A 21,554-nucleotide genomic window follows, 5' to 3' on the forward strand; every position below is an offset into this window, starting at 1 on the left:
AGTGTTCCGTAGTTCCACGCTTTGAAGGCAACGACCATTTCGTTGGCGGGTCATACTCCGTACACTATTCCAAGTTGCTAGCTTCCTGCTCAGACGAGAGAGCTATCACTGCGCATGTCAATGCTCGACTTGGCTCGTTTATTACTGATTATTAAACGTGACGCAGGCCTAGCGGTGTTTGGCCGCCCATGACTGGGTTGTTCGTTGCGCCTCTTTTCTTTCCTGGAACGTAGTCATTATTGGAGTGATTGAAGTATATGATGTTGTCCCATCGGCATCAAACGACAACGATTGGCGTAACTCAGACGACGATTCAGCATGACGATACCTTACTCGCACCGATGTACTGTTTGGGGTGGGTGACCCCATCGCAGCGCCATCACAGTTTGCCTCGACATCTTTTTTACTTTACAGGATGGAGAACGGAGAGTGTCTGGGCTCAAATCTGCGACCCAAGAACATGAGGCTGCAGCATGAAGTATACCTGAAGGAGCAAGATGGCCCCGAACTATGGACGAGAGGAGTGGAGGAGGCTGCCAGTGCTGAGCCAGGCTAGTCCGAAAGCAGTTACGATACGTATCATCCAGTGGCATCCACGAGCACACTGGTTGACCACCTTGACGTGCTCCAGGCGTCGGACGTGGAAACCGGAATCAGCAGCTGCACCTTGATGGATCGTCAGCTGGGTGGCTCTCTGACTGACAAAACTATCCTCGGGGGTTTGCCATCCTTCAACCTCCAGTTCTGCCACTGAAGTTGGAACTTTTGGTTAAGTTCGTTCCCCGACAAAGAAGCTGGATTGGACCAGTTGGGAGCGAGGGTGGGCGGGAGGATGACCTAAGACGTAATTTTGTTTGGACGATACACGGAACACCGCGGCCGGCCAGTCTGGAGGTCAACTTGTCCAACTTGTGGTGAATTTGGTTGGGGTGGATAACGACGAAGCCACCGCCTCAGCGGCCACCAGGCCTCCATAATACGAACGTTGTAACAAACGCTAATCCTCTCTTCTCTCCTGCTCATTCTTGCCAGTTGCCGGAAATCCAAGGGCGCTTATTATTGTGGCCCCATGCCCCAAGGAAGATCGGGCTTCCAAGGCTGTGCTGAAAGCGGCGATTGGCCCGTTGGTCGCCCGGGTTGCTGACGCATGCAAAAAATGACGGTAACAGTGTTAATGGGGATACGCAGCGGGTGCCTCTGATTTGTGCAGCCAGACACCTTGCATCCCATCCATCCATTTGGCATCATTTGCACAAGACACAATTTCATGACCTGGTCTCACTTGCGGAGTGGAGAGGTACTTCGTCTGTGACTTGGACTCCTGGTCAGATTTGTCGCAGTCGCAGTCGGCTGCAACTCCACCTGCAGTTTAGCATCTCCTGAGTCCATGATGTCGCCCCCCTCACTGTCCAACCGCCGAATTTTCTGCCGTGGCCAGGGTGCCAGCCTCTTGACTGGGTCCTGAATTAAACCGAGTGCTGTAATGTTGTGACATATTTTACACCCTAGTCCACTCTCGGCGCCCTCCCATCCACCTCAATCACCACTTCATGTCCCACCTTGCTGTACCACCAGCCAGTGGACGGTCGCTGGAAGACGAACGAAGACATGCAAGTCCGCGGATTCAATACGATGATACGATAGTGCGGGCGTTGTTTACGAAGGAAGCATGCCAGGCATTCCAAGTTCCTTTGGCTTCCGGTGATCAACCACACCATGGCCAGTAGCGACCACAGTAACCGCCAGCAATGCCCGGCCCCCTGGGATTTCGCCCCCCTTCGAGACTCGCACTGGGCTTGCAATGTGACGGTCAGGCCGGGCTGCCATTGGATCGAGGATGGGGCTGGCGGACTCGTCTTTTTCGTCTTTCGTTTCCCGTCCCTTCTTCCACCCATCCATCCCTCCTGGCAGCCTAGCAACGCCCCCGTTCTTTGGTTTGGGTTTGGCCTTGGGTCTGGTTCACTTCTCTTCCCTTCTCGGCTGACTGAGACTCCTGCCCATCGCATGCATCCACTTGTTTCCTTTCCCTTGTTCTCCGTTCCCCCAATCCCATTCCCATCCACCCCCGCCGCTCTGACATCAACCGGTATTTCACTTTCATTTTCACTTGCACCTTCTCTTCCAAGACAAAAGGAGGATCAGCCCTTTGGACCTGCGTCCGGCCCGGCTCAAACTCTGTCCGTTGCGAATGGACACAGCGCTGGGGCTAACCTCGTTCGTCCGGCACCCTGGCCAAAGGGCGGAGCTTTTCACGATGCCGTGCCATTATTTGCTGCTGCTGAGATGATGCCTTGACTTCATCGTCCTTTATCATCTACACTTTGGTTTCTTTCACCTCTTTTCGTTTAATTTCCGTTTTCTTTTTTTCGCCCTTCCCTTAATTTTCCCTTTCCCCATTCATAATTTTTTTTAGTCTTTTTTTGACTTTTTTTTTTTCTTTTTTCCTTTTTTGCCCTTTCGATTTTAAATTTGGGCGCGATGGATCTTGTCTTCTATACTAAATCGTTTCTTTTTAAAATTCCGCTTCCTATTTGTCGTTTTATTATTTAAATTAATTTTTAATTTTCCCTCTCACTTACCCTTTTGGTCTAGTCGGCTCCGGCTTTGCAACTCTGGATGGCTGCGATCCATAACTCCATCCGAACCTCGCCTTCCATATATTATTACTCAAGCGTCTCTTTCTATATGTATGACATGCCTGCCTGAACCCTTCACTGCTATGCCACCGATCATCTTTGTCCTGGACTGGTGGCCTGGCTTTCACCCCTTCAACGTGCCTTCATTCCATTGACAGGGCACCGCCAACAACATTCACTTCTGGATCCGCTTGGTTGCTATACTACCTATACTAGTAGCAGCAGCCCTTCAATAACACAAACCTGCTCAACAACACCGGCCATCATCAATGGGACTTTCATGACACTTCGGCTTCCAAGGTCTCATTTCTTCCTCTCTCCCCACTCTCCGGTTTTCTCGGACTTCAGATCTCTACCATATGTCTCTACCGATGCTCTCGACGCATTCGTATCTCGCTGCCCCTCCAATTACCCCGACGATTCCCCACGACTCACGGACAGACGGTCCGGCTGCTATCACAAAGCAACAACACTCTCAGAACCATTTGGAGGTGCCTGATATTCCTTGGACCGGCCCGTTTAGGGACGGCCTTCCCACCCCTCCGAGCGACATGAATGGCGTCGCCTACTCAAACTTACACTCTTATGGAGGGAAACCCGAAGGATATGCTGTTCCTGTGTACAACAAAGTCCCATCCTATCCACGGATGGGTGCTGACTTTGTAAACCGGATGACCCAGCAGCAACAGCAGCAGCAGCAGCAACAACCAAAAACTCAGGTGCTCAGCAAGCAACCGTCAAATCTCCAGACGGACAATCAGACGGACAACCAGACAAAAGATAAGGATAGTTCCAGACCTTCTTACCTCCAGGTTCCTGCCTCAATCAACAATGGGAAGGGAAACCTGCCGGATTTTGCTGCTCAGGTAAGGATATCGACCTATTTGGAGAGGACCACAAGCCTAACTTGCTATTAGATGACCTGCCTGTTTTGGTTTGAGAGCTCGCCGAAGCTGAGGGCGATCGAGGAACGCTCCAGTCATGGGGCCTCACTTTCGCCTGAAGCGATCCCTTCAGTTGGCTTCCAGAAGTGGGTGTCGAGCATCCTCTCGACGACGCAAGTGAGCCAGAACGTTGTTCTGCTGGCGCTTCTCTTCATCTACCGGCTGAAAAAGTCCAACCCTGCAGTGCGTGGGAAAAAGGGCAGCGAATACCGCCTGATGACAATTGCTCTCATGTTGGGGAACAAATGTGAGTCCCCCGTCCCATCTCTTTGGGCTGGATGATTGTGCTAATACTCGGGTTTAGTCCTCGACGACAACACCTACACCAACAAGACCTGGGCGGATGTGTCTAGGATATCGGTTCAGGAGATCCATGTAATGGAGGTGGAATTTCTAAGCAACCTTCGATACAACCTTTATGCATCCGAGAAGGAATGGGCACAGTGGCACGTCAAACTCAGCCTATTTGCCGACTTTTTCAATAGCGCACCCCTGGCTTCGGACAATAACGATGTACTTCCCACCCCTCCAGTCCTTCGTCTCTCGCCGAGCTTCGGAGCCGCACGAACTCAGCTGTCACCGACTTCCACGAGGCTGCCATCGCCCTCCACTGAGCCTGTACACTCCCAACCATGGCCCCCTGTGAATGGTTTTTCATATGGTGGCCTCTCTCAAGCCGCGAGCGAAATACCCCCGATTAATACCTCTCGAAAGCGGCGCTATGAAGAGCCAGTTGAAGAGCAACATCCGTCCAAGAAAATGGCTTTGCCGAATATGCCGCTTCCGTCTTCAAGCCTGCCACCTGCGACTCAGATGAGCGTGCCGGCTTTGCCACCAATGATGGCTCCAACATCGGCACCGCCACAACAGAGCATTCCTGGACCTGCTCCACGGTTGCCTCCCAACAACTCTGTTCCGAACCTCCCCACCTCCCTGCCTCAGCTATCCACCACACCTAGTCGCTCTACTATGCCTCCAGTCTACAACCCTAGTACCTGGGCATCGCAGATTCCGACATTCACGGCCTCTCAACCTCTGTCGAACGGTGTGCTGACCCCGGGCTTATCTCTACCTGATCCGTCAAGGCACCACAGCAGCCCGTACGGCATGTCGTCGGCTACGGTTTCACCTGCCGTATCTGCGTACGCTGTCCACACTCCAACTACCCACCTCTCTCCATCGTTCTTCCTGGCGAACAGAAACTCCCCGTACCGTCCGGTGCGAAGCGTCAATACGCTGCTGATTCCTCCGCCCTCAGCTTCTCTCGAGCACCAGCGCTCCATTCCTTTCGACCATATGCATTATCAGCCGTTAGGGAAGTCAACTGCTGAGCGCAGAACGGGGTTGTTGCCTTACCTCCACCACGATGCATTCACCCAAGGACCGTACATTCCACCCAGCTTCCATTCCACTCCACACTACTGAGTCGTTTCCTTTTACGTCGCTCACGATTCATGACTCGCATCCATATCCCCCTACGTCTTTTATCTCCCTTTTGTATTCACCCTAAACCTTGTATACTGTACACCTTTTTACTTCGTTATGACCTTGCATTTATTCTGGCGTTTTTGGCATCATAGATGGGTTTCTATGCAAGAAGCATTACATGCATTTTCTTCGGGGACCCGGAGGTGATTTGTCTTTGTTAGTTCCGGCCACAGCATCACCATGGCGTTGATTTTACCTCATACCATCAGCATCCACTGGCATGAGGTGTTGCATTTGCATGATACATGGGATGCTTATCCCCAGGCCGATTGATCGGTCACCTTGTCCAAAATAGTTAAAGCTTTTTTGAGAGTTTACTCTCAGCCGTGCACCTATTTTCCAAGTAAACATTTGTAAACCCGTCAATATTCAAGCCGTAGAGGCTGAAGTTTAATAGGCAAGCAGAACCACTTCGCCCTGTATCAGCTTCCAAACTGGAAATTCCGCATCCTCCACATCATCCATGAGCTCAGCGGCATACTACAGCGCCATTTCGGCCCAATCTTTATTTTTCAAACATATAAATCCATCCATACTCTTCGCCATGGTAGCCTATAAAGCACCGAACAACACCTTCGCGCCGTGGAATGAATGCCCCATTTCTTGTCGAGTTCCGGCTGCATCTAAGCATTTTATTGGCTGATCAGGCCCTGTGGTTGAGGGTAGGAATCGGAGTCACCAATATAGGAGTATATCATACGCAGCTTTTTTGTTTTGTTATGGACAGAACAAAACCGGTGGCCGGGAAAAGACAATATTCCAGAGAATCTTCCAGCTGGACTTGATTGGCTGCGTACTGTTCGTCTCATCGATAGTCATGTTCTTCATCGCTCTGCAATGGGGAGGGGGAGAGTACGACTGTAATTCAGCCACTATAATCGGCCTCTTCGTTGGGTTTGTTGTATCTATGCTGCTGATATCAGGTGAGATAACTGGAAAACAGTTGAACTATCAGTCAGAGCCTTGTTAAAAGCCCAATAGAGCTCAGAGTATCCTTATTAACATGTTTGTACATCTCTCATATACAGTTGGCTGGATCCAACCAATCATGTTTCACAACAGCCAATCGGGTCCACTTGCCACTAGTAAACTCAAAATACCCCACTGTACTCCCGAGTCCAAGTACATGGAGAGAAAGCAGCAGTAGGGTAGTGAAGTATCAATTAAAGATAGGTTGATATATATAGTCAACACTGCAGCTTGGCTTGTCACCATCATCGGCCGTAGAGTCTAGGGAGTTGGCGGGGTTGTACGAGTAGGCATCCTTGTCGTGAGGCTATAGTGGAAACTTTCAAGTTTCGTTATTGTTTTCGTTATCGTCGAGTCCTTTTCTCACAGGAGTAGTGGTATCGTATAATCCGTCGCAGTTATTAACGATCCCATCTATCAGCAAGAGTACCCCCCGGAAGAAATGCCTGCACAGCAGCATTCCCTCCATGATATGTCCGTAGATATTTGCAGATAGAAGGACATTCAACCCTAGCTCTAAGCTCAATCCACCAGATACTGCGGCTCGTCTTGCGATACCACAGATACAGCAACAAAAGCGCCACAGGGTCTTTATTCCGGAGCAGATCCTCGAAAGAGCCATGGATGGCGCGCGTGAAAAGCTGGGTTTGGCCGGTTGTGACCTCGCTATCTGGGAGGTGCAGGATGTGGGACACGGCGTGTGCAGCGTCGAAATAGGGATTATCGTTTTGTGTTGTAGAAGGGGAGTCTTCTAGGAGACAAGCGGCGGCTAGGGGGGCTGGTATACCCTCTATGCCACGTTCTGGTAAGGGTAGGTTCATTTGAGCAAAGGTTGCTGCCATGATGCGGAAAATGCTGTTCGGTCGTAGTGGGTTCACGATATCCCATAGGGACATTTTGCCCTTGCCCATGTATACCCAGTTCAGATCGGACTGGTTAGAGGAGTTCAAGGGCCATGATTCTTCGGGTGTGCGCGCGTCGGGTGATGAAAAGGACAAGACAGCTAGGGCAGCTACAGTTCCCCAGATTGGATCCTTGTCTTCTTCTTTGATTGGTTTCCTTAACCGCCTGTTGAGAAGGGTTGTGCTTTGGGACCAGTGGTAGCATTCTTCTAGACTGCGACGGGAGCCTAGTGAGCCGTGTAGATGACGATCATATGAAAATGCCACGGCTAGGGAGGCGTGCATTAAATAAGGATACTGTCAGGCATGTTAGTCGATATGCCCGAATAGTGACAGTTTCATTGATGTTTACAGTGAATGCCAGTCCCAGGAGTTTGCGATTAACATGTACCATATTAACATCACCTGGGGTGGTGCTGACGAGACTGTTTCCTAGATATCGGGTGATGAAGTCTTGACATTTCGCATTCAATTGGTATTGAAATGAAGTAGATTCGTCGGACGTCCAGACAGCACTGGTGACAGGGGGCTGGACCACCAGTGGTCTCCCTGAGCCAGACACTATAGGTTGAAGGTCTGGAATATTCCACGTATAATTGCATAGTATCCCGAAAGAACTGCATCTTTTGCAGTGCGGTTTTCCCTCGTCGCACTTTACGGTCAGCCAAGCAGTAGATCAGTTGGAAGAGCCACCCACCTTCAATTTTCGGAGCTTGCAATTCCGGCAGCCAAATCTCGATCTGCGCGGACGTCTACGCTCCGGACGAGTCGATTCCATACTCAATTGATTCAATGCTGATGGGATCCGTAGAGGGGGAAGTTGATGACTGTCGTCGACCCTAAAGTAGTCACTTGTCACGCTAAACCCATTTAGGAACAATCTAGCCTGCTGTCGGATGCAGTGGCCTCTGATTGGCTGTCTGCATCTATAATCAGGGCAGCGCTGAATCATAGAGGAATTGCGGAATTGCATAAGAAGGAGCTGATCCCTCAATATTTCGAGCAGATACAATCTCGTTTTACAAAATTCAAACCCAAGACAAAATGACTACCCACCTCGCTGCCGTCTCTCTAGCCAAAGGCCACCCCTTTGAGCTCCAAACCCGAGCCACCCCAAAACCAGGGCCAGGCGAACTCCTCATCGCTGTCAAGTCTATAGCCCTCAACCCAGCAGACAATCATATGCGTGGCAGCGGCCTCTTTGTACCTCAATATCCTACGGTAATTGGCTTCGACTTTGCCGGCTTAGTCCTCGAGGTCGGTGACGACGTCCCACCTTCTTTCAAAGCGGGTATCACTCGCATTGCAGCTTATGCTGCCTGCGTCTGGAAGTCCTGTGATCCGGACTATGGTCCGTTTCAGGAGAGATGTCTTGTCCCTTGGCAACATGCTGTGCCACTTCCGGATGAGGCCCTGTCATTGTCCTGGAATCAGGCGGCGACTTTGCCTGTTGCCGTTCAGGTGCCTCTTAGCGCGTGGGATGCCATGGGGATCCCGCGGATGAGAGACGCCGATGTCAACGGAGAGAAGCAAGTTAGCAGCAGCAATAATGTAACGAAAAGAGAAGCCCTTCTAATCTGGGGCGCCTCCTCCAGCGTCGGCACTATGGGAGTCCAAACAGCCCGATTACTGCGTGACGATCCCAACTCCTCTTTCGCGGCTGTGTACGCTACATCTGGGGTGGGGAATATGAGATATGTGGGTTCATTAGGTGCAGACCGTGTGTTCGGCTACAAAGACTCGAATGTTGTTGGTGCAATCATCTCAGCGGCCAAAGAGGATGGGCTGATGATCCGGCATTGTTTCCTTGCAACCGGGGAACTGGCACCGTGCCAGGCTGTACTCAAGGCATTCCTTGACAAAGAAGGGGAGCAAGGAGGAGGGAAGATTGCATCCGCGCCTGTGGTACCCCCGGATGCGGAGATTGTGGAAGGGGTGCAGACGATCTTTGTGATGCCGTCGATGGTGGAAGAGGAGAGGCTGGAGCAGTTCCGGTATTGGATGGGGACGTGGCTGAGGAAGAATCTGGTCAAGAGCTCTATCATTCCGAGTCCGGAGCCGATGGTTGTAGGGAGGGGTTTGGACGCTATTAATGTTGGGCTGGATCAACTACTCCGTGGGGTGAGCTGTACGAAGTTGGTTGTTGAGATTGCGGAGTGAGAGCCTGAGCATAGAAGATAGAGGACGGTTGTACTTGTTTTCATTGATTGAAGTGTCATTGATATTGTGCAAACAGGACTGTATGCAACTTATATAAATTAGGGCAAGCTGTGGACCCGTAGACACCCAAGATCCACCCACTACTTTCCACTCCCACATTCCAGGCAAAAATGTCTTATGCAAAAGAACTTGGGGTCACCCGGGATTGAACCAGGGACCTTTCGATTAAGGATGAATGAAGTTGGAACTTCAGTCGAACGCTACTCCCGCTGAGCTATAACCCCATTGCTTGTCACGTGGTCCGCATACTGGCACTATCACCATGACAAACTACGATTTAATACAAACAGAATGGTTCATGGCAAACGGACCCTTTGGTGTAGTAATTTTTAAAAGAGAGGAAGCAGGGCTAGAGTGCAATGCCCGAGTGTTGGCTTATGAAACTCGACGATCTTGGCTGGGCCTGTATATCTTTACCCGGCCTCAATTTCACTTAGGGTAGAATTAATCTGGACATCGGTATGCAACACCTCAAAGCAAGTAGATAGATAGCCTAATACAGTAGCTGGACGGGAGGTTGGAGTAGCCTCTGTGGATCCAACACTCACCATCGTCTCCTCTGTTGGCGTGATCCATGCAGATAAACCGTGCTAGCGTTCGCAATACGTGTGGACTATGATACAATGCCTGCTGCGTCGTGTCGGGGTATTGCAGCTTCTAAAATCTCCTCTGGCGGTTTTAAAAAAGAGATCGAGGTCTGCATATATACCGAGTGATTGCTGCTAGAGGGTGGTATTTCCTACACTGCATTGTTGACAACCCACGACTATGATAGAGTCAACACCCAAAGGAAGCGAACAGGTCGCTTCAAAGCCCCTGGGTACGACCACAGCCACTGACATCACATCGACCAGTGAAAACGGCGTCAGCAATGAGCTTCATTTTGCCAAACGGGGCGAGGCTCCTGTAGAAGCTTCAACAAGCCAAGAAGACCGCATCGAGGGATATGATCCAGAGCTGATGGGCGCTAGGACGCTGCTCACGGCAGAAGAGGAAAAGAAGTTACTGCGCAGGATTGATTGGCGGCTTATGTCGCTTTGCTCGCTTATTTTTATGTTCAAGAATCTGGATAGCAATAACGTGCGTGTACCTTATACTTCTTGCCTGCTGCCGTATTTGTATTACTTACAATGTTGCAGATATCCAATGCTCGGATTATGAACCAGGGCACGGACCATAATATCATGACGCAGCTTGGAATTACGTCTAATGAGTATAACTTGGTCACGGTGCTTTACTATGTAAGGTATCCCTGGGGCGTATCAGGGAGTGTTGCTAACTCTGGATGTGATAGGTCCCTTATATCGTCTTGGAAGCACCCTCAAATCTACTTCTCAAGAGATTCTCTCCTTCCAAATGGCAATCCAGGATTATGATCAGCTGGGGTATCTTTCTGATGTGCAATACTGCGGTGAAGAATAAGGGTGGCTTGTATACCACCCGGTTCTTGCTGGGAGTGGTACGCTGCCCATAAATCAAGACGATATCTACACCTGCTAACAGAATAACAGGCCGAAGCTGGCCAGTTTCCTGGTGTCATTCTCCAGATGACATACTGGTATCGCCCAGACGAGATGTCCCTGCGATTACTTTATTTTTGTAAGTGGTGCAGCTTGATAATTAGCGACAAACTAATTATGTGTAGATATTTGCGGAAACATCTCGAATATCTTCGGCGGTCTTCTTGCTTACGCCTTTGACACTGTATCTGGTGCAGGAGGCCTTTCTGGATGGCAATGGTAAATATCGTTCTTCAAGCTATCTCGTCATCTGGAACTAATGCTGAGATATCCAGGCTATTCCTCGTAGAGGGCATCGCAACCGTCGTTTTCGGCGTTGCCATCTGGTTCCTACTTCCCGACTGTAAGAATAATTCCTTGAATCTTTATACCAACTGCTAATACCGTGAACAGTCCCCGAGACGGCATCGTGGTTGTCCGAGAAAGAGAAGAAATTCATCCAGGCCCGGCTCCCATCCAACGCCCCTCGAGCCAGCGAGCAGAACTTCAAACTCCGCGAGGTCATCGAGTCTCTGAAGGATCTGAGGCTGTGGCTGTTTACCTTCATCTGGGCGACCTTTACTGTAGGCACGCACGGCGTGACATTCTACCAGTCCACCGTTATCGCCAACCTTGGCTATACGTAAGTTGACGAGAAAAAACATCACTTGACTCGATACGGCATTGCTGATGATGTGTAGGAGCATTGCCCAGGCCCAACTACTCAATATCCCCATAACAGTCTGCGGACTGCTCTTCATCGCCATTACAGGCATCACAGCAGACCGCAGTCGGATACCGAGACCTATATACCCGCTTTCGTTTCTTCTCGTCATCATTGTCTGCTACGGGGTGTTTGTTGCATACCCGAGTAACGGCGCTATATACGCCGTAACGTTGATCGGGAATGCTTTGACGGCGGGCTGGTATCCTGTGATGTGGTGCGTTCTTTCCACATACCATACCATACCATAACCATAAGTATGAGTGCATAGCTAACAAGTAACTATAACAGGCCTTGGCGCGTCCAAACCACCTCCCGAGCCACAGGCTCTGCCTTCTCAATCGGGTTCGTCAACAGCTACGGGCAGATCGGGGGTGCCATTGGCCCACAGATATTCAAGAGCGAGTATGCGCCACGCTACAGCGTTCCGTTCTCCGTCGCCATGGGGCTCGTCGGACTTTGTGCGATCTTGACTCTGGTGACGTGGTGGGTGACTTGGGAGACAGAGCGGGATACGAGACGATTGAAACTGGCGAGAATTGCGGCGGAGAAGAAGGGCGAGGTTATTTTGGAGGATTTGGTGGATCGGGACTTGAAAAGGAATTAACGTTAAATGGTTGGGGTGTTGACCCCTCCTGTATAGAAGTTGGAGACCACCGTACATATCTTGTGGAGTACTGAGTAGTCCATCGTGTGCTGCCGTATTAGAATTGCGCCATCAGCAAACGCCGAACGGAATTCTCCGAATCTGCAGTCGAGCCACGTTTGAAATTCAAATACGTACTTAATTCCCGAGGCCGGTCCTCGGCTGCGGGGTGCAGCGCAGTCTGGGAGTTGGACTCAGTATTCTGAAAATGAGCCTTCAAAATAACGAAGTCGCAAAACCCTCAAGCGATCCGTACTTCGACTTGGGTACACTGGGTCGTACCGTCAGTACAAAATCCCAGGAAGCGCAGAAATGGTTTGACCGCGCGCTCGTCTGGACATACTGCTTCAATCACGATGAAGCCATTATCTGCTACAAACGCGCAATCGCGCATGACGAGACCTGCGCCATGGCCTACTGGGGTGTCTCGTTCTGCTCTGGGTCCAACTATAACAAGACCTGGGCGCTGTTTGATGAGCGGGACCGGGTGAATGCCATCAAGCAGTGTTATGTTTATTCGCAGGAGGCTCTAAGGCGCGCGGCGGACAACAAGGACAACCTGGAAGACTGGGAGCACTCGGTTATTAAGGCTCTTGCGCTGCGGTTTCCTAATGATGATCCGAGTAGAGACTTTCTTGCGTGTAGCAAGGCCTACGCCGATGCTATGCGAGAGGTGTATACGACTCTTGGAAAGAACGATTTCGATATCATTACGCTTTTCGCTGATGCGCTGATGAATGTGGCTCCGAGGAAGCTGTACGACGCGCCCACAGGGCTTCCGATAGAGTCGTCTCCTGTCTTTGAAGTAAAGGAGTTGCTTGAGGGGGGTCTGAAGCTGCCGGGGGTGGAACGGCATCCAGGCCCCGCGCACATGTATATCCATCTGATGGAGATGTCGGCGACGCCTGAAGCCGCACTTACTGCTGCAGAGCTGATCCGTGAGATATTTCCGGATACCGGTCATACTTTCCACATGCCTGCTCATATCGATGTTCTTGTGGGCGATTACCGACGCGCAGTTGAGTACAACTTCAAGGCGACTGTTGCAGATGATAAATTCTTTCAACAGAACGGCGGCCTCACGTTCTACAGTTATTATCGACTTCATGATTACCACTCTCTGATATACGCCGCGATGCTGGGTGGGATGTCCAAAGCGGCATTGTCGGCGACGGATCGGATGGAGGCAACAATCACAGAGGAAATTCTCCGCGTAGAAATACCTGCGCTGGCAAACTGGATGGAGTTTTTCAAGGCCGTCAGAGTGCACGTCCTCATTCGTTTCGGGATGTGGGATGAGCTGAAGAGACTCGATCCGCTTGAAGACAAGGAGCTCTACTGTGTCACCAATGTAATGAGACACTATGGAAAAGCCATTGCGTACGCAGCCACTTCGCAGTTGGAAGAAGCCGATAAAGAGCGCGAGCGCTTCAAGGCCGCTTCCAAGTTTGTCCCTCCTACACGGCTAGACTTTCCCAATAAAATCACCGATATCCTCAAGGTAGCATCCGCCATGCTAGATGGTGAAATCGAGTACAGGCGAGGCGATTACGAGACCGCGTTCAAAAGACTGCAGGACGCAGTTATTTTAGAAGATGAGCTACCGTTCGCAGAGCCATGGGGATGGATGCTTCCAGCACGTCATGCATATGCAGCTCTCTCCTTGGAACAGGGCAAGATCGAGCAGGCAGCGAAAGCTTATGCAGAAGATCTAGGACTCATTCCAACACCTAAGCGAGCACATCAGCATCCAAATAACGTTTGGGCTCTTCATGGCTATCACGAGTGCCTTGGACTTCTGGGTCGTCATTCAGAGGCGAGCACTATCAAGAAACAGCTAGACCTTGCTCTGGAGGAGGCGGACGTTGAAGTCCCATCTTCGTGTTTCTGTCGCCTTGGGAATATTTCTTGTAGTGGACCGAAAGCGGATGATTGTCAGGGGAAGCAGTCACACTGCAAAAACTAGCCTTCTTAAATAAATACTCCAAAATATTTAAACCCAAGTGATAATTCAAGTGAAACCAAAGTTCGAGTGTTTGTATACAAGCGGCCGATAGAGCTTCACCGCCTTCATTCTGCCGCTATAAAGGGTGGGCATTCAGCAGATGCATTGGGACTTAAACAAATCTGTAAAGCCACTAGAGGGTTATATCAATAAAAACTGAACAAGTAGTAAAAAATCCTTCTCATGGTTTTGAACATATCCAGCAGGATTGCCCATTGAACGCTGAACCCTGCACGTCGGGTGTGTTGACCGGTCCGACGTTTCTCCGCCAGTCTGGCCGAACCCAAAAAGATCCTGCCGGCCTCAACACCAGCACGCCAGCCAACACCATCACCAAAAGCACACGCAACCATGCCTCCCAGGCTCCAAATTCTCCCGATCCACCTGCGGAGCATTCTTCCTCGACCAAATCTCGCCCAGCCGTCGCAATTGTCGCTCTGCGCCCCGTCCCAATCTCGCAATGCGCACATCCTAGCCTCGCTCTCCGATAACCCGGGGGCTTACAACAAGCGCATCCGACGGGGTCGCGGTCCTGCCTCGGGTAAGGGAAAGACGTCCGGAAGGGGTCACAAGGGTCAGGGACAGCACGGAAAGGTTCCTGCAGGATTCAATGGTGGTCAGACACCAGAGATTGTCGTGCACGGGGAGAGGGGATTTAACAACATGTATGTTCATTTCGCTCTTTTTACAGGGATCAAACCCCCCCGCCCCCCAAAAGAAATGGTTTATTGATTGAATGATAGCTTTGCCCTGGATCTCGCCCCCGCCAACCTCGACCGAATCCAAGAATGGATTGACCAGGGCCGCATCGACCCCACGAAGCCCATCACGGTCCGCGAACTCGCGCAGTCAAAATGCATCCACAGCCCCAAAGAAGGCGTGAAGCTCCTCGCCCGCGGCATCGAACTCCCCGCCAAATCCACATTCAAATCATCATCAACACAACAGTCCTCAACAACAACAGCAACCACGGAATCACAACCTCAGTCTGAAGCCCAAACAGCAGCCGCAGAGGAAGAAGCACTCGTGGAAGAGAAGATCGTCCTCAAACAACCCATCCACCTCGTCGTCTCGCGCGCCTCAGCCTCCGCAATCGCCGCCGTCGAAGCTGCCGGCGGCTCCGTCACAACCCGCTTCTACACAAAGGCCTCCATCGCCCGCATCATGAAGCGCGAAACACACCCGTTCCTGTCTACACAGTGGGCCCAGGAGAGCGGGAACGCGGCCCTACACGCCGCTGAGGGTCTGGACTTTTCATCTGCTGCCGGCTCTGCAGTCGCGGGGGCCTTGGAGACAAAGGTCATGAGTGAGAAGGGCTTCAAGTACCGCCTTCCCGACCCCACGAAGCGTCGTGATATCGAATACTACCGTGACCCTGCGCACCGGGGGTACTTGAGTCACTTGCTGAAGCCGCTCGAGGGCCCCAGTTTGTTCTTCCGCTCGCCTGTGGAGAGGAAGAGCGCTGCTGGTGCTGCGAAGAAGGAGAAGGTCTTGCCCGAGAACAGGCTCTGGTAGATGTAGATCTGGAAGGTTGTTCTTGGAATCTTGGAATGCTGGCTGTAACTATGTGTATGTATATTAGGTTAGATATCTATTTGTCTATTGTATTTCTGGATACGCTGGCTCGCTGTTCGCCATTTTACAGTTCTACATGTAGATTAGACTCGATGAAGGCTTAAGATCCCTTTAATACAGGTTATTTATTGTCCATGCCTAAGATCCATAATGGTAGCTAAGGTAAACTATACATATCCCCAACACAACCCAGAGGAACCCTAGAAATAGAACATCCTGATATATAAGTACAGTACATGAATTGAATTGGAAAGCAAACGCAGGAAAATACAGGTGAGAAAAGAAGAGGCTCATTCCAAACAAACGCCTTGCTTTCGTAACAGTGATAAAAATCCGATCCATCCATTCAAATTCAAGCTGAGGTCCCAAGCACTAACAGAGTCGACTTGCGAAAATAACAAAGGCTAAAAAAATCAAAAAAGAGCAGGGTATCGCGACTCAAAATCCCAAACACCAGCGCTCGTTATATAGATGGTAGAGTTTCATGAGGTCGTTTTTTTTTGTTCCTGGGTGTACTGTGTGTGCAAGTCGAGTCCGAGGTGCAGTAGGTAGGCACTCATAGCTTCCAGATACCGTCATCTTGGTTGTCGCCCGCTTTCTCTGCGAATTCGCGCAGGAAGCGACAGGACAGAATATCGCGAACGGCCCAGCGTCTGCGATAGTTCATATCCAGGCATCTCGCGATGAGTTCAAGGGCATCGCGGCGTGCTTCTGAGTCATTTCCGTCGCCCAGTACCGCGTTTTTATCCCAAATTCCTTCCCGAATATTGGATATCAAACGAGGCTGAAATGTGTCCTGGAATGGTCGCGACCCGACGAGGAGTGTGAAGACAATGACTCCAAACGCCCAGATGTCCACTGAAGGGTCGATGATCCCAGAAGACGAGTCCAGTAGTTCCGGGGAAGCGTATTCGAGGCTCCCCGCGACACTGGTGCTGGAATCAGAGGGGCCAATGCTTCGAAGTGGTGGTCGCTCCCCGGGATATTCGTACGAATCGGGCTCATCATCGTTGTCCGCGTTGATCCATTCCGCCATTCCAAAATCACACAGCACGAGATTCGAAGTTTTGGCGCCATCCGGCAACTCAACCGGGTCGAGGAGACAATTTTCTAGTTTTATATCCCGGTGCACCACCCGAGCATCTTCGTGAAGATATCGCAGAGCGCATGCAAGTTGATATGTATATTTCTTTGCGAGTTTCAATGGTAGATTGCGGTGATGCTGTCGGTTTTGGCGGATTAGGTGGAAGAGGGTACCGCCAATGTGTAGTTTCGTGAAGCAGAAAGTCGCATAATCAGTCTCGTAGACTGCATCGAGCGACAGCACATTCGGGTGGCTGAGATACCGCCAAACACGAACCTCGTGGTCGAATTCGGCCTGGACTGCATCATTCTCCTTTTCACTTCTCTCAGCAACATGCTTTTTCACGATCTTCACGGCCAATCGTCGAGTTTCGCCACTTTCTTCAACTTTATAAGCCTCTTTAACAACACTGAAGCCTCCAGAGCCTATGGCTTTTCCGAGAACGTAGTCAGTTCCGACCATTTGACCCTCATCATCAGGTTTCGGCGGTGGCTCTTCCCGTGTATTCCACATGGAGAGAAACGCGCTTGCTGGAGATTTGCCGCTCGACGCCGTGGATCGGCGCGAACGTGCCCCTATAGAGCTTCTATGGTGCACTGACTTGCTACCGAACGGGGTGACAGATGTACCAGACCAGGAGGCGCTGCGGTCTTCTGGAGAATGGAACGTCTGTGTCGGGGACGCCATGCAAATGGGCGAAAGCATGCTTCGAGTGCTTTCCGGAGGGGTTTGCACTTCATCCATGACGGGGGACATGGTTGATACAGTGGTAAGCGACGTCGGGCGGTCGATAGAGGTGTTGTTAGGACTTCCGGGGAGGGCCTCGCGTGACAACGCCGCCGGAGCAGTTCGCCGAGATGGGTGTCTTCTAGGGCCGGGGCTGAATCCCAACTTGCTGATGCCGCGCGCAATATCATCGTCATCCTGCGGGAGTACGTTCCGGAGGCTTGATGTTTTTGGCGGTTGGAACCCTCGTGCTCGGTTAAGCCTCTCGCTCTGCGATAGCTGCCCCTTCAGAGATTGCTGGTTCCTCGGAGTGACAGTGATGGAAGGGTCAAAGTAGTCGATAGACGACTTCTCCTGCTGGAGAAAGGAGTCAAAGGGCGACGAGGCGCCCACATCCTCTGGATTGTGAGGAATCTCATCATGACTTGGGCTATCATCATGGCGCGGAACTGAGATTGGGGGTGTCGAGGAGTGAAGGCTACTCAATACTCTGCTTTCTTCATCAGTACCGCAACGGTGTGCGTCATAATCGTAAGAGATGTTGGTACGGTCGCCCTCGTTACCAGCTCGATCACCTGTCTCTCTCCAATCTCCGTCTTGCTCTCCATCTCGCCAGCGATTTCTGGAAGCATTTTGAAAGGAAGTCTCGATCCTCAACCCGTGCGCCTGGTTGCTTCTATGTGCAGTAGCCATGCCCTCATGGAGTGCACAAAGAAGACCTGGGTAGAGGGAATGGTATCATGAAGCGTGAGAAGAAGATAAATTCGATGTATTTGATGACGCGCGAGAGAGACGAAAAAGATGCAGGAAAGGGAAATTGTGGAAACGGCAGAGTGGGTGATGTGGAGTATCTGCTGCGTCTTATCGACTATCAGAGGCGGATAAAGGCAAATCTAAACCCAAACAGTGATGGGGCTGGCGGGGATGAAGTAATGGTGGAGGACAAATTTATAAAAGAAAGCTTTCTTAGTGGAAAGCAGAAGAAGGACCTTTTTTTTTTGACGGAGAATGTGGAGGAGAAGGGGAAGAAGCGATGAAAGAAGATGTTGCACGATCGAGTGACGCCCATCGGGAGAAAACGGGAGCGCTCTTGGTATAAAGAGGGGAAGTCGAAGTTACTTCATTCCCCATTAGTAATTCCGGTGTGTCTGCCTTCCAGTGCACGCATTGCTGTTATTTGAGTCCATTACTCAAGTCTATTATGTATGATCTTCTATGAGTTTGATCCTGCAGGACCCCTTTATGTACGGCGACGTCATCGCATCGCCTTATTCATTCGCGATGAACGCTTGACGCCCTCCCTGCCTGACTCGGCCCAACCAGAGGCTGCGTAAACTGCAGCTGCTCGGATAATCAGGACTATGTTATTTACTTTATTATTAGCTGACTCACCGTTGTCAGGATTAACGGCCGTTGCGCCCACCTGGACCCCGGGGTCGCTCTCTATTTGTCGGCCTCCGTCCATCCACCACGGCTGTGCAACAAGTCGAAGCTGGGGATGACGCATCTAAATGTGGCAAAAAGGCCTTTGTTGGAGCGTGTGCCATTCTTGAGGTGCTTTGTCTTTCCCCAGGAGTGCAATCCCTGCTCTACGATGATCCAATAGAAGAGCAGCGAAAGGATGCGCCTATCTCGGCTCTAGAAATACCGTACTTTTGTCCAGTTGCAGTTTCCAGGTCCTTGCAGAATGTTAATTCGATGCGCTGACAGTTTTGTCGAGGATTCCTCAGTCATTTTGATCCAGTCGGATTCCGCGATCGACTTGGCGATGTGCTATTATGAAATCAGCGGCACTGACAGTTGGACAACATCATTTGGGCGAGCCAGGCTGTCAAGACCAGTAAGCTCGATATCTGATCGTACGAAATTTTGATAGGCCGAAAAGAAACCAGAATTGAAGACCTGGTAATGGGAGTCTATTCTTAGGCGATTCAGGCTTCCGCATGCATCTGTAACTCAAAAAGTACTGACTGGGGTCCTTTGCTTCTGTTTGTTCAATCGAGGCCCTCGCATACCATACGGTCCTTTCGATCTTGGTATGTTAGCTTTACAACATCGTGTGCGGAAAATAAAGCCCAGGTTGGTTGTTGAAGACGCCTGTAAGACTGGGAATAAGCATACCCCGGCTCAGCCGGATAACTCCAGCATCTCGGCTGAGAGTAATGCCCAAATATATCCAGAAGAGATAAGATTCAAGACAGTGGTTTGGGACAATTCATCGGATGGAGGGGTTGACTGAGAAAAGATGACGGGTTCATGTCCTGCTCTGACGGCGGGGTGCTCGGGACATGCCATAAAGCTTCAAAGTCACCATTATCCCCCAGTGCAACCGTCATGGACGATGTAGTGTTCTGTTGACCCCAGCAAACGTAAGCCAGGGAGTCTAGGCATGAGTTTTCTCTCGATCGGGTCAAGCGGCTCCGACTTGAACTTGCAGTTTCTGTGAGATCTAAAAGGCTTGATGGCCTTTGAACTGCCACCATCCCCACATAAGCTCCCGCTAGTCCAAGACTACTCTGAGGCTACTGTCTAGTTAGTTCAACCACCCTCAGCACAATATCTTGTTTGGTGAAAGATGTAGCAGACTTCGCTTATCAGGTCCACAAGAGGGATGTATTTAAACCAAGACTATTCCACGGCTGCTTCAGGCAGTTCTTGAGATATCATCAACCTATATTCATCATGGTAGACAAGGAGACGAAGCCCGAGTGGTACCAGGAAGATGTCAAAAGCATTAACCCCGATGCTCAGAATCTATTAGAGAACTATAGCGGCTTTCAAGCCGACGAAGTCCTTCCCCATGTCTTATCACTGGTTCGTCCACCATCCGTCTAATACCCATCCTTTAGTATACTAATCCCCCCCAGCGAGCCGAAGCATTCCGCATCTGTCACTATCCTTGTATAGGCCAGATGCGCTTCCTCTCCTTCCACATCCCACGCCACCCACTCTTCGAGCGTGTCCTCGAATACCTCCGCAACAACCCCACAGCCGGCTTCCTCGACGCCGGTTGCTGCTTCGGTCAAGAAATCCGCTACCTCGCTCACCAAGGCATTCCCAGCCGCCAGCTCTTCGGCCTCGACGTCGAGCAAACATTCATCGACCTCGGATACAAGCTCTTCCGGGACACGGATCGTCTAGAAGCAACTTTTGCCTTGGGAGACCTCACCGGAGATGATGATGGCAGTCGGGAGGCCCTGGCGCAGACGCTGGGCGGGGAGATCGGTATCATCTACGCTAGCTCGCTCTTCCACCTCTGGGACTATGGGGTGCAGCTAAAAGCTGCGACGCGGTTGGTGAGCTTGCTCCGTGACCAGGTTGGGGTTATGGTTGTTGGTCGCCAGCTGGGTAGTATTCTCGCTGGTGAGTACCCTCTCACTGGATTTAGTGATGGGACGCAGTACCGCCATAACATTGAGTCTTTGAAGGGGTTCTGGCTTGATATTGGACAGGCCACTGGTACCCAGTGGAAGGTAGAGGCATTGTTGAAGGATGACGATAGTGTTGTTCAGCAGAATTTGAAGTCAAGCTGGGGAGATTCGAATATGCGGATGAATTGGTGGGGTGCGACGAGGATTGCATAGCTTAGATTTTGGGTAAGGTCTAAATAGATTCGTGTTGATTCTAGAGTTTTAGCCATGTGTTAATGAGTTATTAGAGAGCAGCGAGAATGTTTGTAAATCTTGACTAGAAATGGTTTTCCAACGGACTAAGCAGTTCAATATATAGTGTTTCGGCTTGATTCTGTGCCTACCGCTGCTGGAACAAGCACATTTTTGCTCAGAGTCTGACACATTCGGACAAGATATTCGCAGCAGATACTGCCAACAACGACCAATATATAAAATAAAAAACAAGATAAAGTAAAAGTAATGCTCGTGCCAACGCAGTCACATGTTTGGGGCTTGGCAAGGAACAAAGCCTAACGCTAAGCCTAACGCGGCTAGCCAGGAGCAGCTCCAGCCAGGCACGGGGCCCTGGTGGATAAGCGCGCGCAAGGAGCGTTTGATGATTTGACCGGGTCTCTTTAATCTTAGAAAGTTGGACCTCCTTTCTGAGTCTCGAGAGTCTGGGGAACTCATCGAGCTTCGCTTGCTTCACCACGGGTCTTCCTGCTTTTCGTTCTCTTGCGTTTT

The 21,554-nt window shown here is 50.7% G+C and overlaps 9 protein-coding genes and 1 non-coding gene across 10 annotated transcripts; 7 read left to right on the forward strand and 3 right to left on the reverse strand.

Moving 5' to 3' along the window:
• Nucleotides 1-1,716: 1,716 nt before the first annotated feature.
• On the forward strand, nt 1,717-2,295 carry ASPVEDRAFT_24287 (uncharacterized protein; the record flags this gene model as incomplete). Its single annotated transcript, XM_040809653.1, has 1 exon — nt 1,717-2,295. The coding sequence occupies one exon, from the start codon at nt 1,717-1,719 to the stop codon at nt 2,293-2,295; it is 579 nt and encodes a 192-aa protein (XP_040663086.1).
• Nucleotides 2,296-3,007: 712 nt separating this feature from the next.
• Nucleotides 3,008-5,005, forward strand: ASPVEDRAFT_119045 (putative mucin; the record flags this gene model as incomplete). Its single annotated transcript, XM_040805663.1, has 3 exons — nt 3,008-3,502; nt 3,554-3,827; nt 3,885-5,005. The coding sequence occupies 3 exons, from the start codon at nt 3,008-3,010 to the stop codon at nt 5,003-5,005; spliced, it is 1,890 nt and encodes a 629-aa protein (XP_040663087.1).
• Nucleotides 5,006-6,074: 1,069 nt separating this feature from the next.
• On the reverse strand, nt 6,075-7,719 carry ASPVEDRAFT_286712 (Zn(II)2Cys6 transcription factor domain-containing protein; the record flags this gene model as incomplete). Its single annotated transcript, XM_040810142.1, has 3 exons — nt 6,075-7,236; nt 7,292-7,591; nt 7,637-7,719. Coding segments are annotated over 3 exons (1,181 nt in total), but the record flags the coding sequence as incomplete, so codon positions are not given.
• Nucleotides 7,720-7,983: 264 nt separating this feature from the next.
• Nucleotides 7,984-9,099, forward strand: ASPVEDRAFT_183916 (zinc-binding alcohol dehydrogenase family protein; the record flags this gene model as incomplete). Its single annotated transcript, XM_040808916.1, has 1 exon — nt 7,984-9,099. One exon carries the CDS (start codon nt 7,984-7,986, stop codon nt 9,097-9,099), a length of 1,116 nt encoding a protein of 371 aa, XP_040663089.1.
• A 190-nt stretch (nt 9,100-9,289) lies between these two features.
• On the reverse strand, nt 9,290-9,383 carry ASPVEDRAFT_t20. Its single transcript has one exon. It is a non-coding gene; the product is annotated as a tRNA-Phe (tRNA).
• A 399-nt stretch (nt 9,384-9,782) lies between these two features.
• On the forward strand, nt 9,783-11,989 carry ASPVEDRAFT_49354 (uncharacterized protein; the record flags this gene model as incomplete). Its single annotated transcript, XM_040814150.1, has 10 exons — nt 9,783-9,854; nt 10,060-10,239; nt 10,299-10,400; nt 10,454-10,618; nt 10,671-10,758; nt 10,805-10,898; nt 10,955-11,022; nt 11,073-11,301; nt 11,360-11,599; nt 11,674-11,989. 10 exons carry the CDS (start codon nt 9,783-9,785, stop codon nt 11,987-11,989), a joined length of 1,554 nt encoding a protein of 517 aa, XP_040663090.1.
• A 79-nt stretch (nt 11,990-12,068) lies between these two features.
• ASPVEDRAFT_36741 (uncharacterized protein) lies at nt 12,069-14,078 on the forward strand. The gene has a single exon (XM_040811279.1). It carries the CDS (start codon nt 12,237-12,239, stop codon nt 13,992-13,994), a length of 1,758 nt encoding a protein of 585 aa, XP_040663091.1. The 5' UTR covers nt 12,069-12,236; the 3' UTR covers nt 13,995-14,078.
• A 265-nt stretch (nt 14,079-14,343) lies between these two features.
• Nucleotides 14,344-15,739, forward strand: ASPVEDRAFT_146705 (mitochondrial 54S ribosomal protein uL15m). The gene is made up of 2 exons (XM_040808099.1): nt 14,344-14,698; nt 14,777-15,739. Exons 1-2 carry the CDS (start codon nt 14,385-14,387, stop codon nt 15,546-15,548), a joined length of 1,086 nt encoding a protein of 361 aa, XP_040663092.1. The 5' UTR covers nt 14,344-14,384; the 3' UTR covers nt 15,549-15,739.
• Nucleotides 15,740-16,164: 425 nt separating this feature from the next.
• On the reverse strand, nt 16,165-18,111 carry ASPVEDRAFT_122881 (uncharacterized protein; the record flags this gene model as incomplete). The annotated part of the gene is made up of 1 exon (XM_040806029.1): nt 16,165-18,111. One exon carries the CDS (start codon nt 18,109-18,111, stop codon nt 16,165-16,167), a length of 1,947 nt encoding a protein of 648 aa, XP_040663093.1.
• Nucleotides 18,112-20,100: 1,989 nt separating this feature from the next.
• ASPVEDRAFT_24295 (uncharacterized protein) lies at nt 20,101-21,002 on the forward strand (the record flags this gene model as incomplete). Its single annotated transcript, XM_040809654.1, has 2 exons — nt 20,101-20,232; nt 20,268-21,002. 2 exons carry the CDS (start codon nt 20,101-20,103, stop codon nt 21,000-21,002), a joined length of 867 nt encoding a protein of 288 aa, XP_040663094.1.
• Between the last annotated feature and the right edge of the window lie 552 nt (nt 21,003-21,554).

The sequence above is a fragment of the Aspergillus versicolor genome (assembly GCF_001890125.1).
Source record: "Aspergillus versicolor CBS 583.65 unplaced genomic scaffold ASPVEscaffold_1, whole genome shotgun sequence".
NCBI lineage: Eukaryota > Fungi > Ascomycota > Eurotiomycetes > Eurotiales > Aspergillaceae > Aspergillus > Aspergillus versicolor.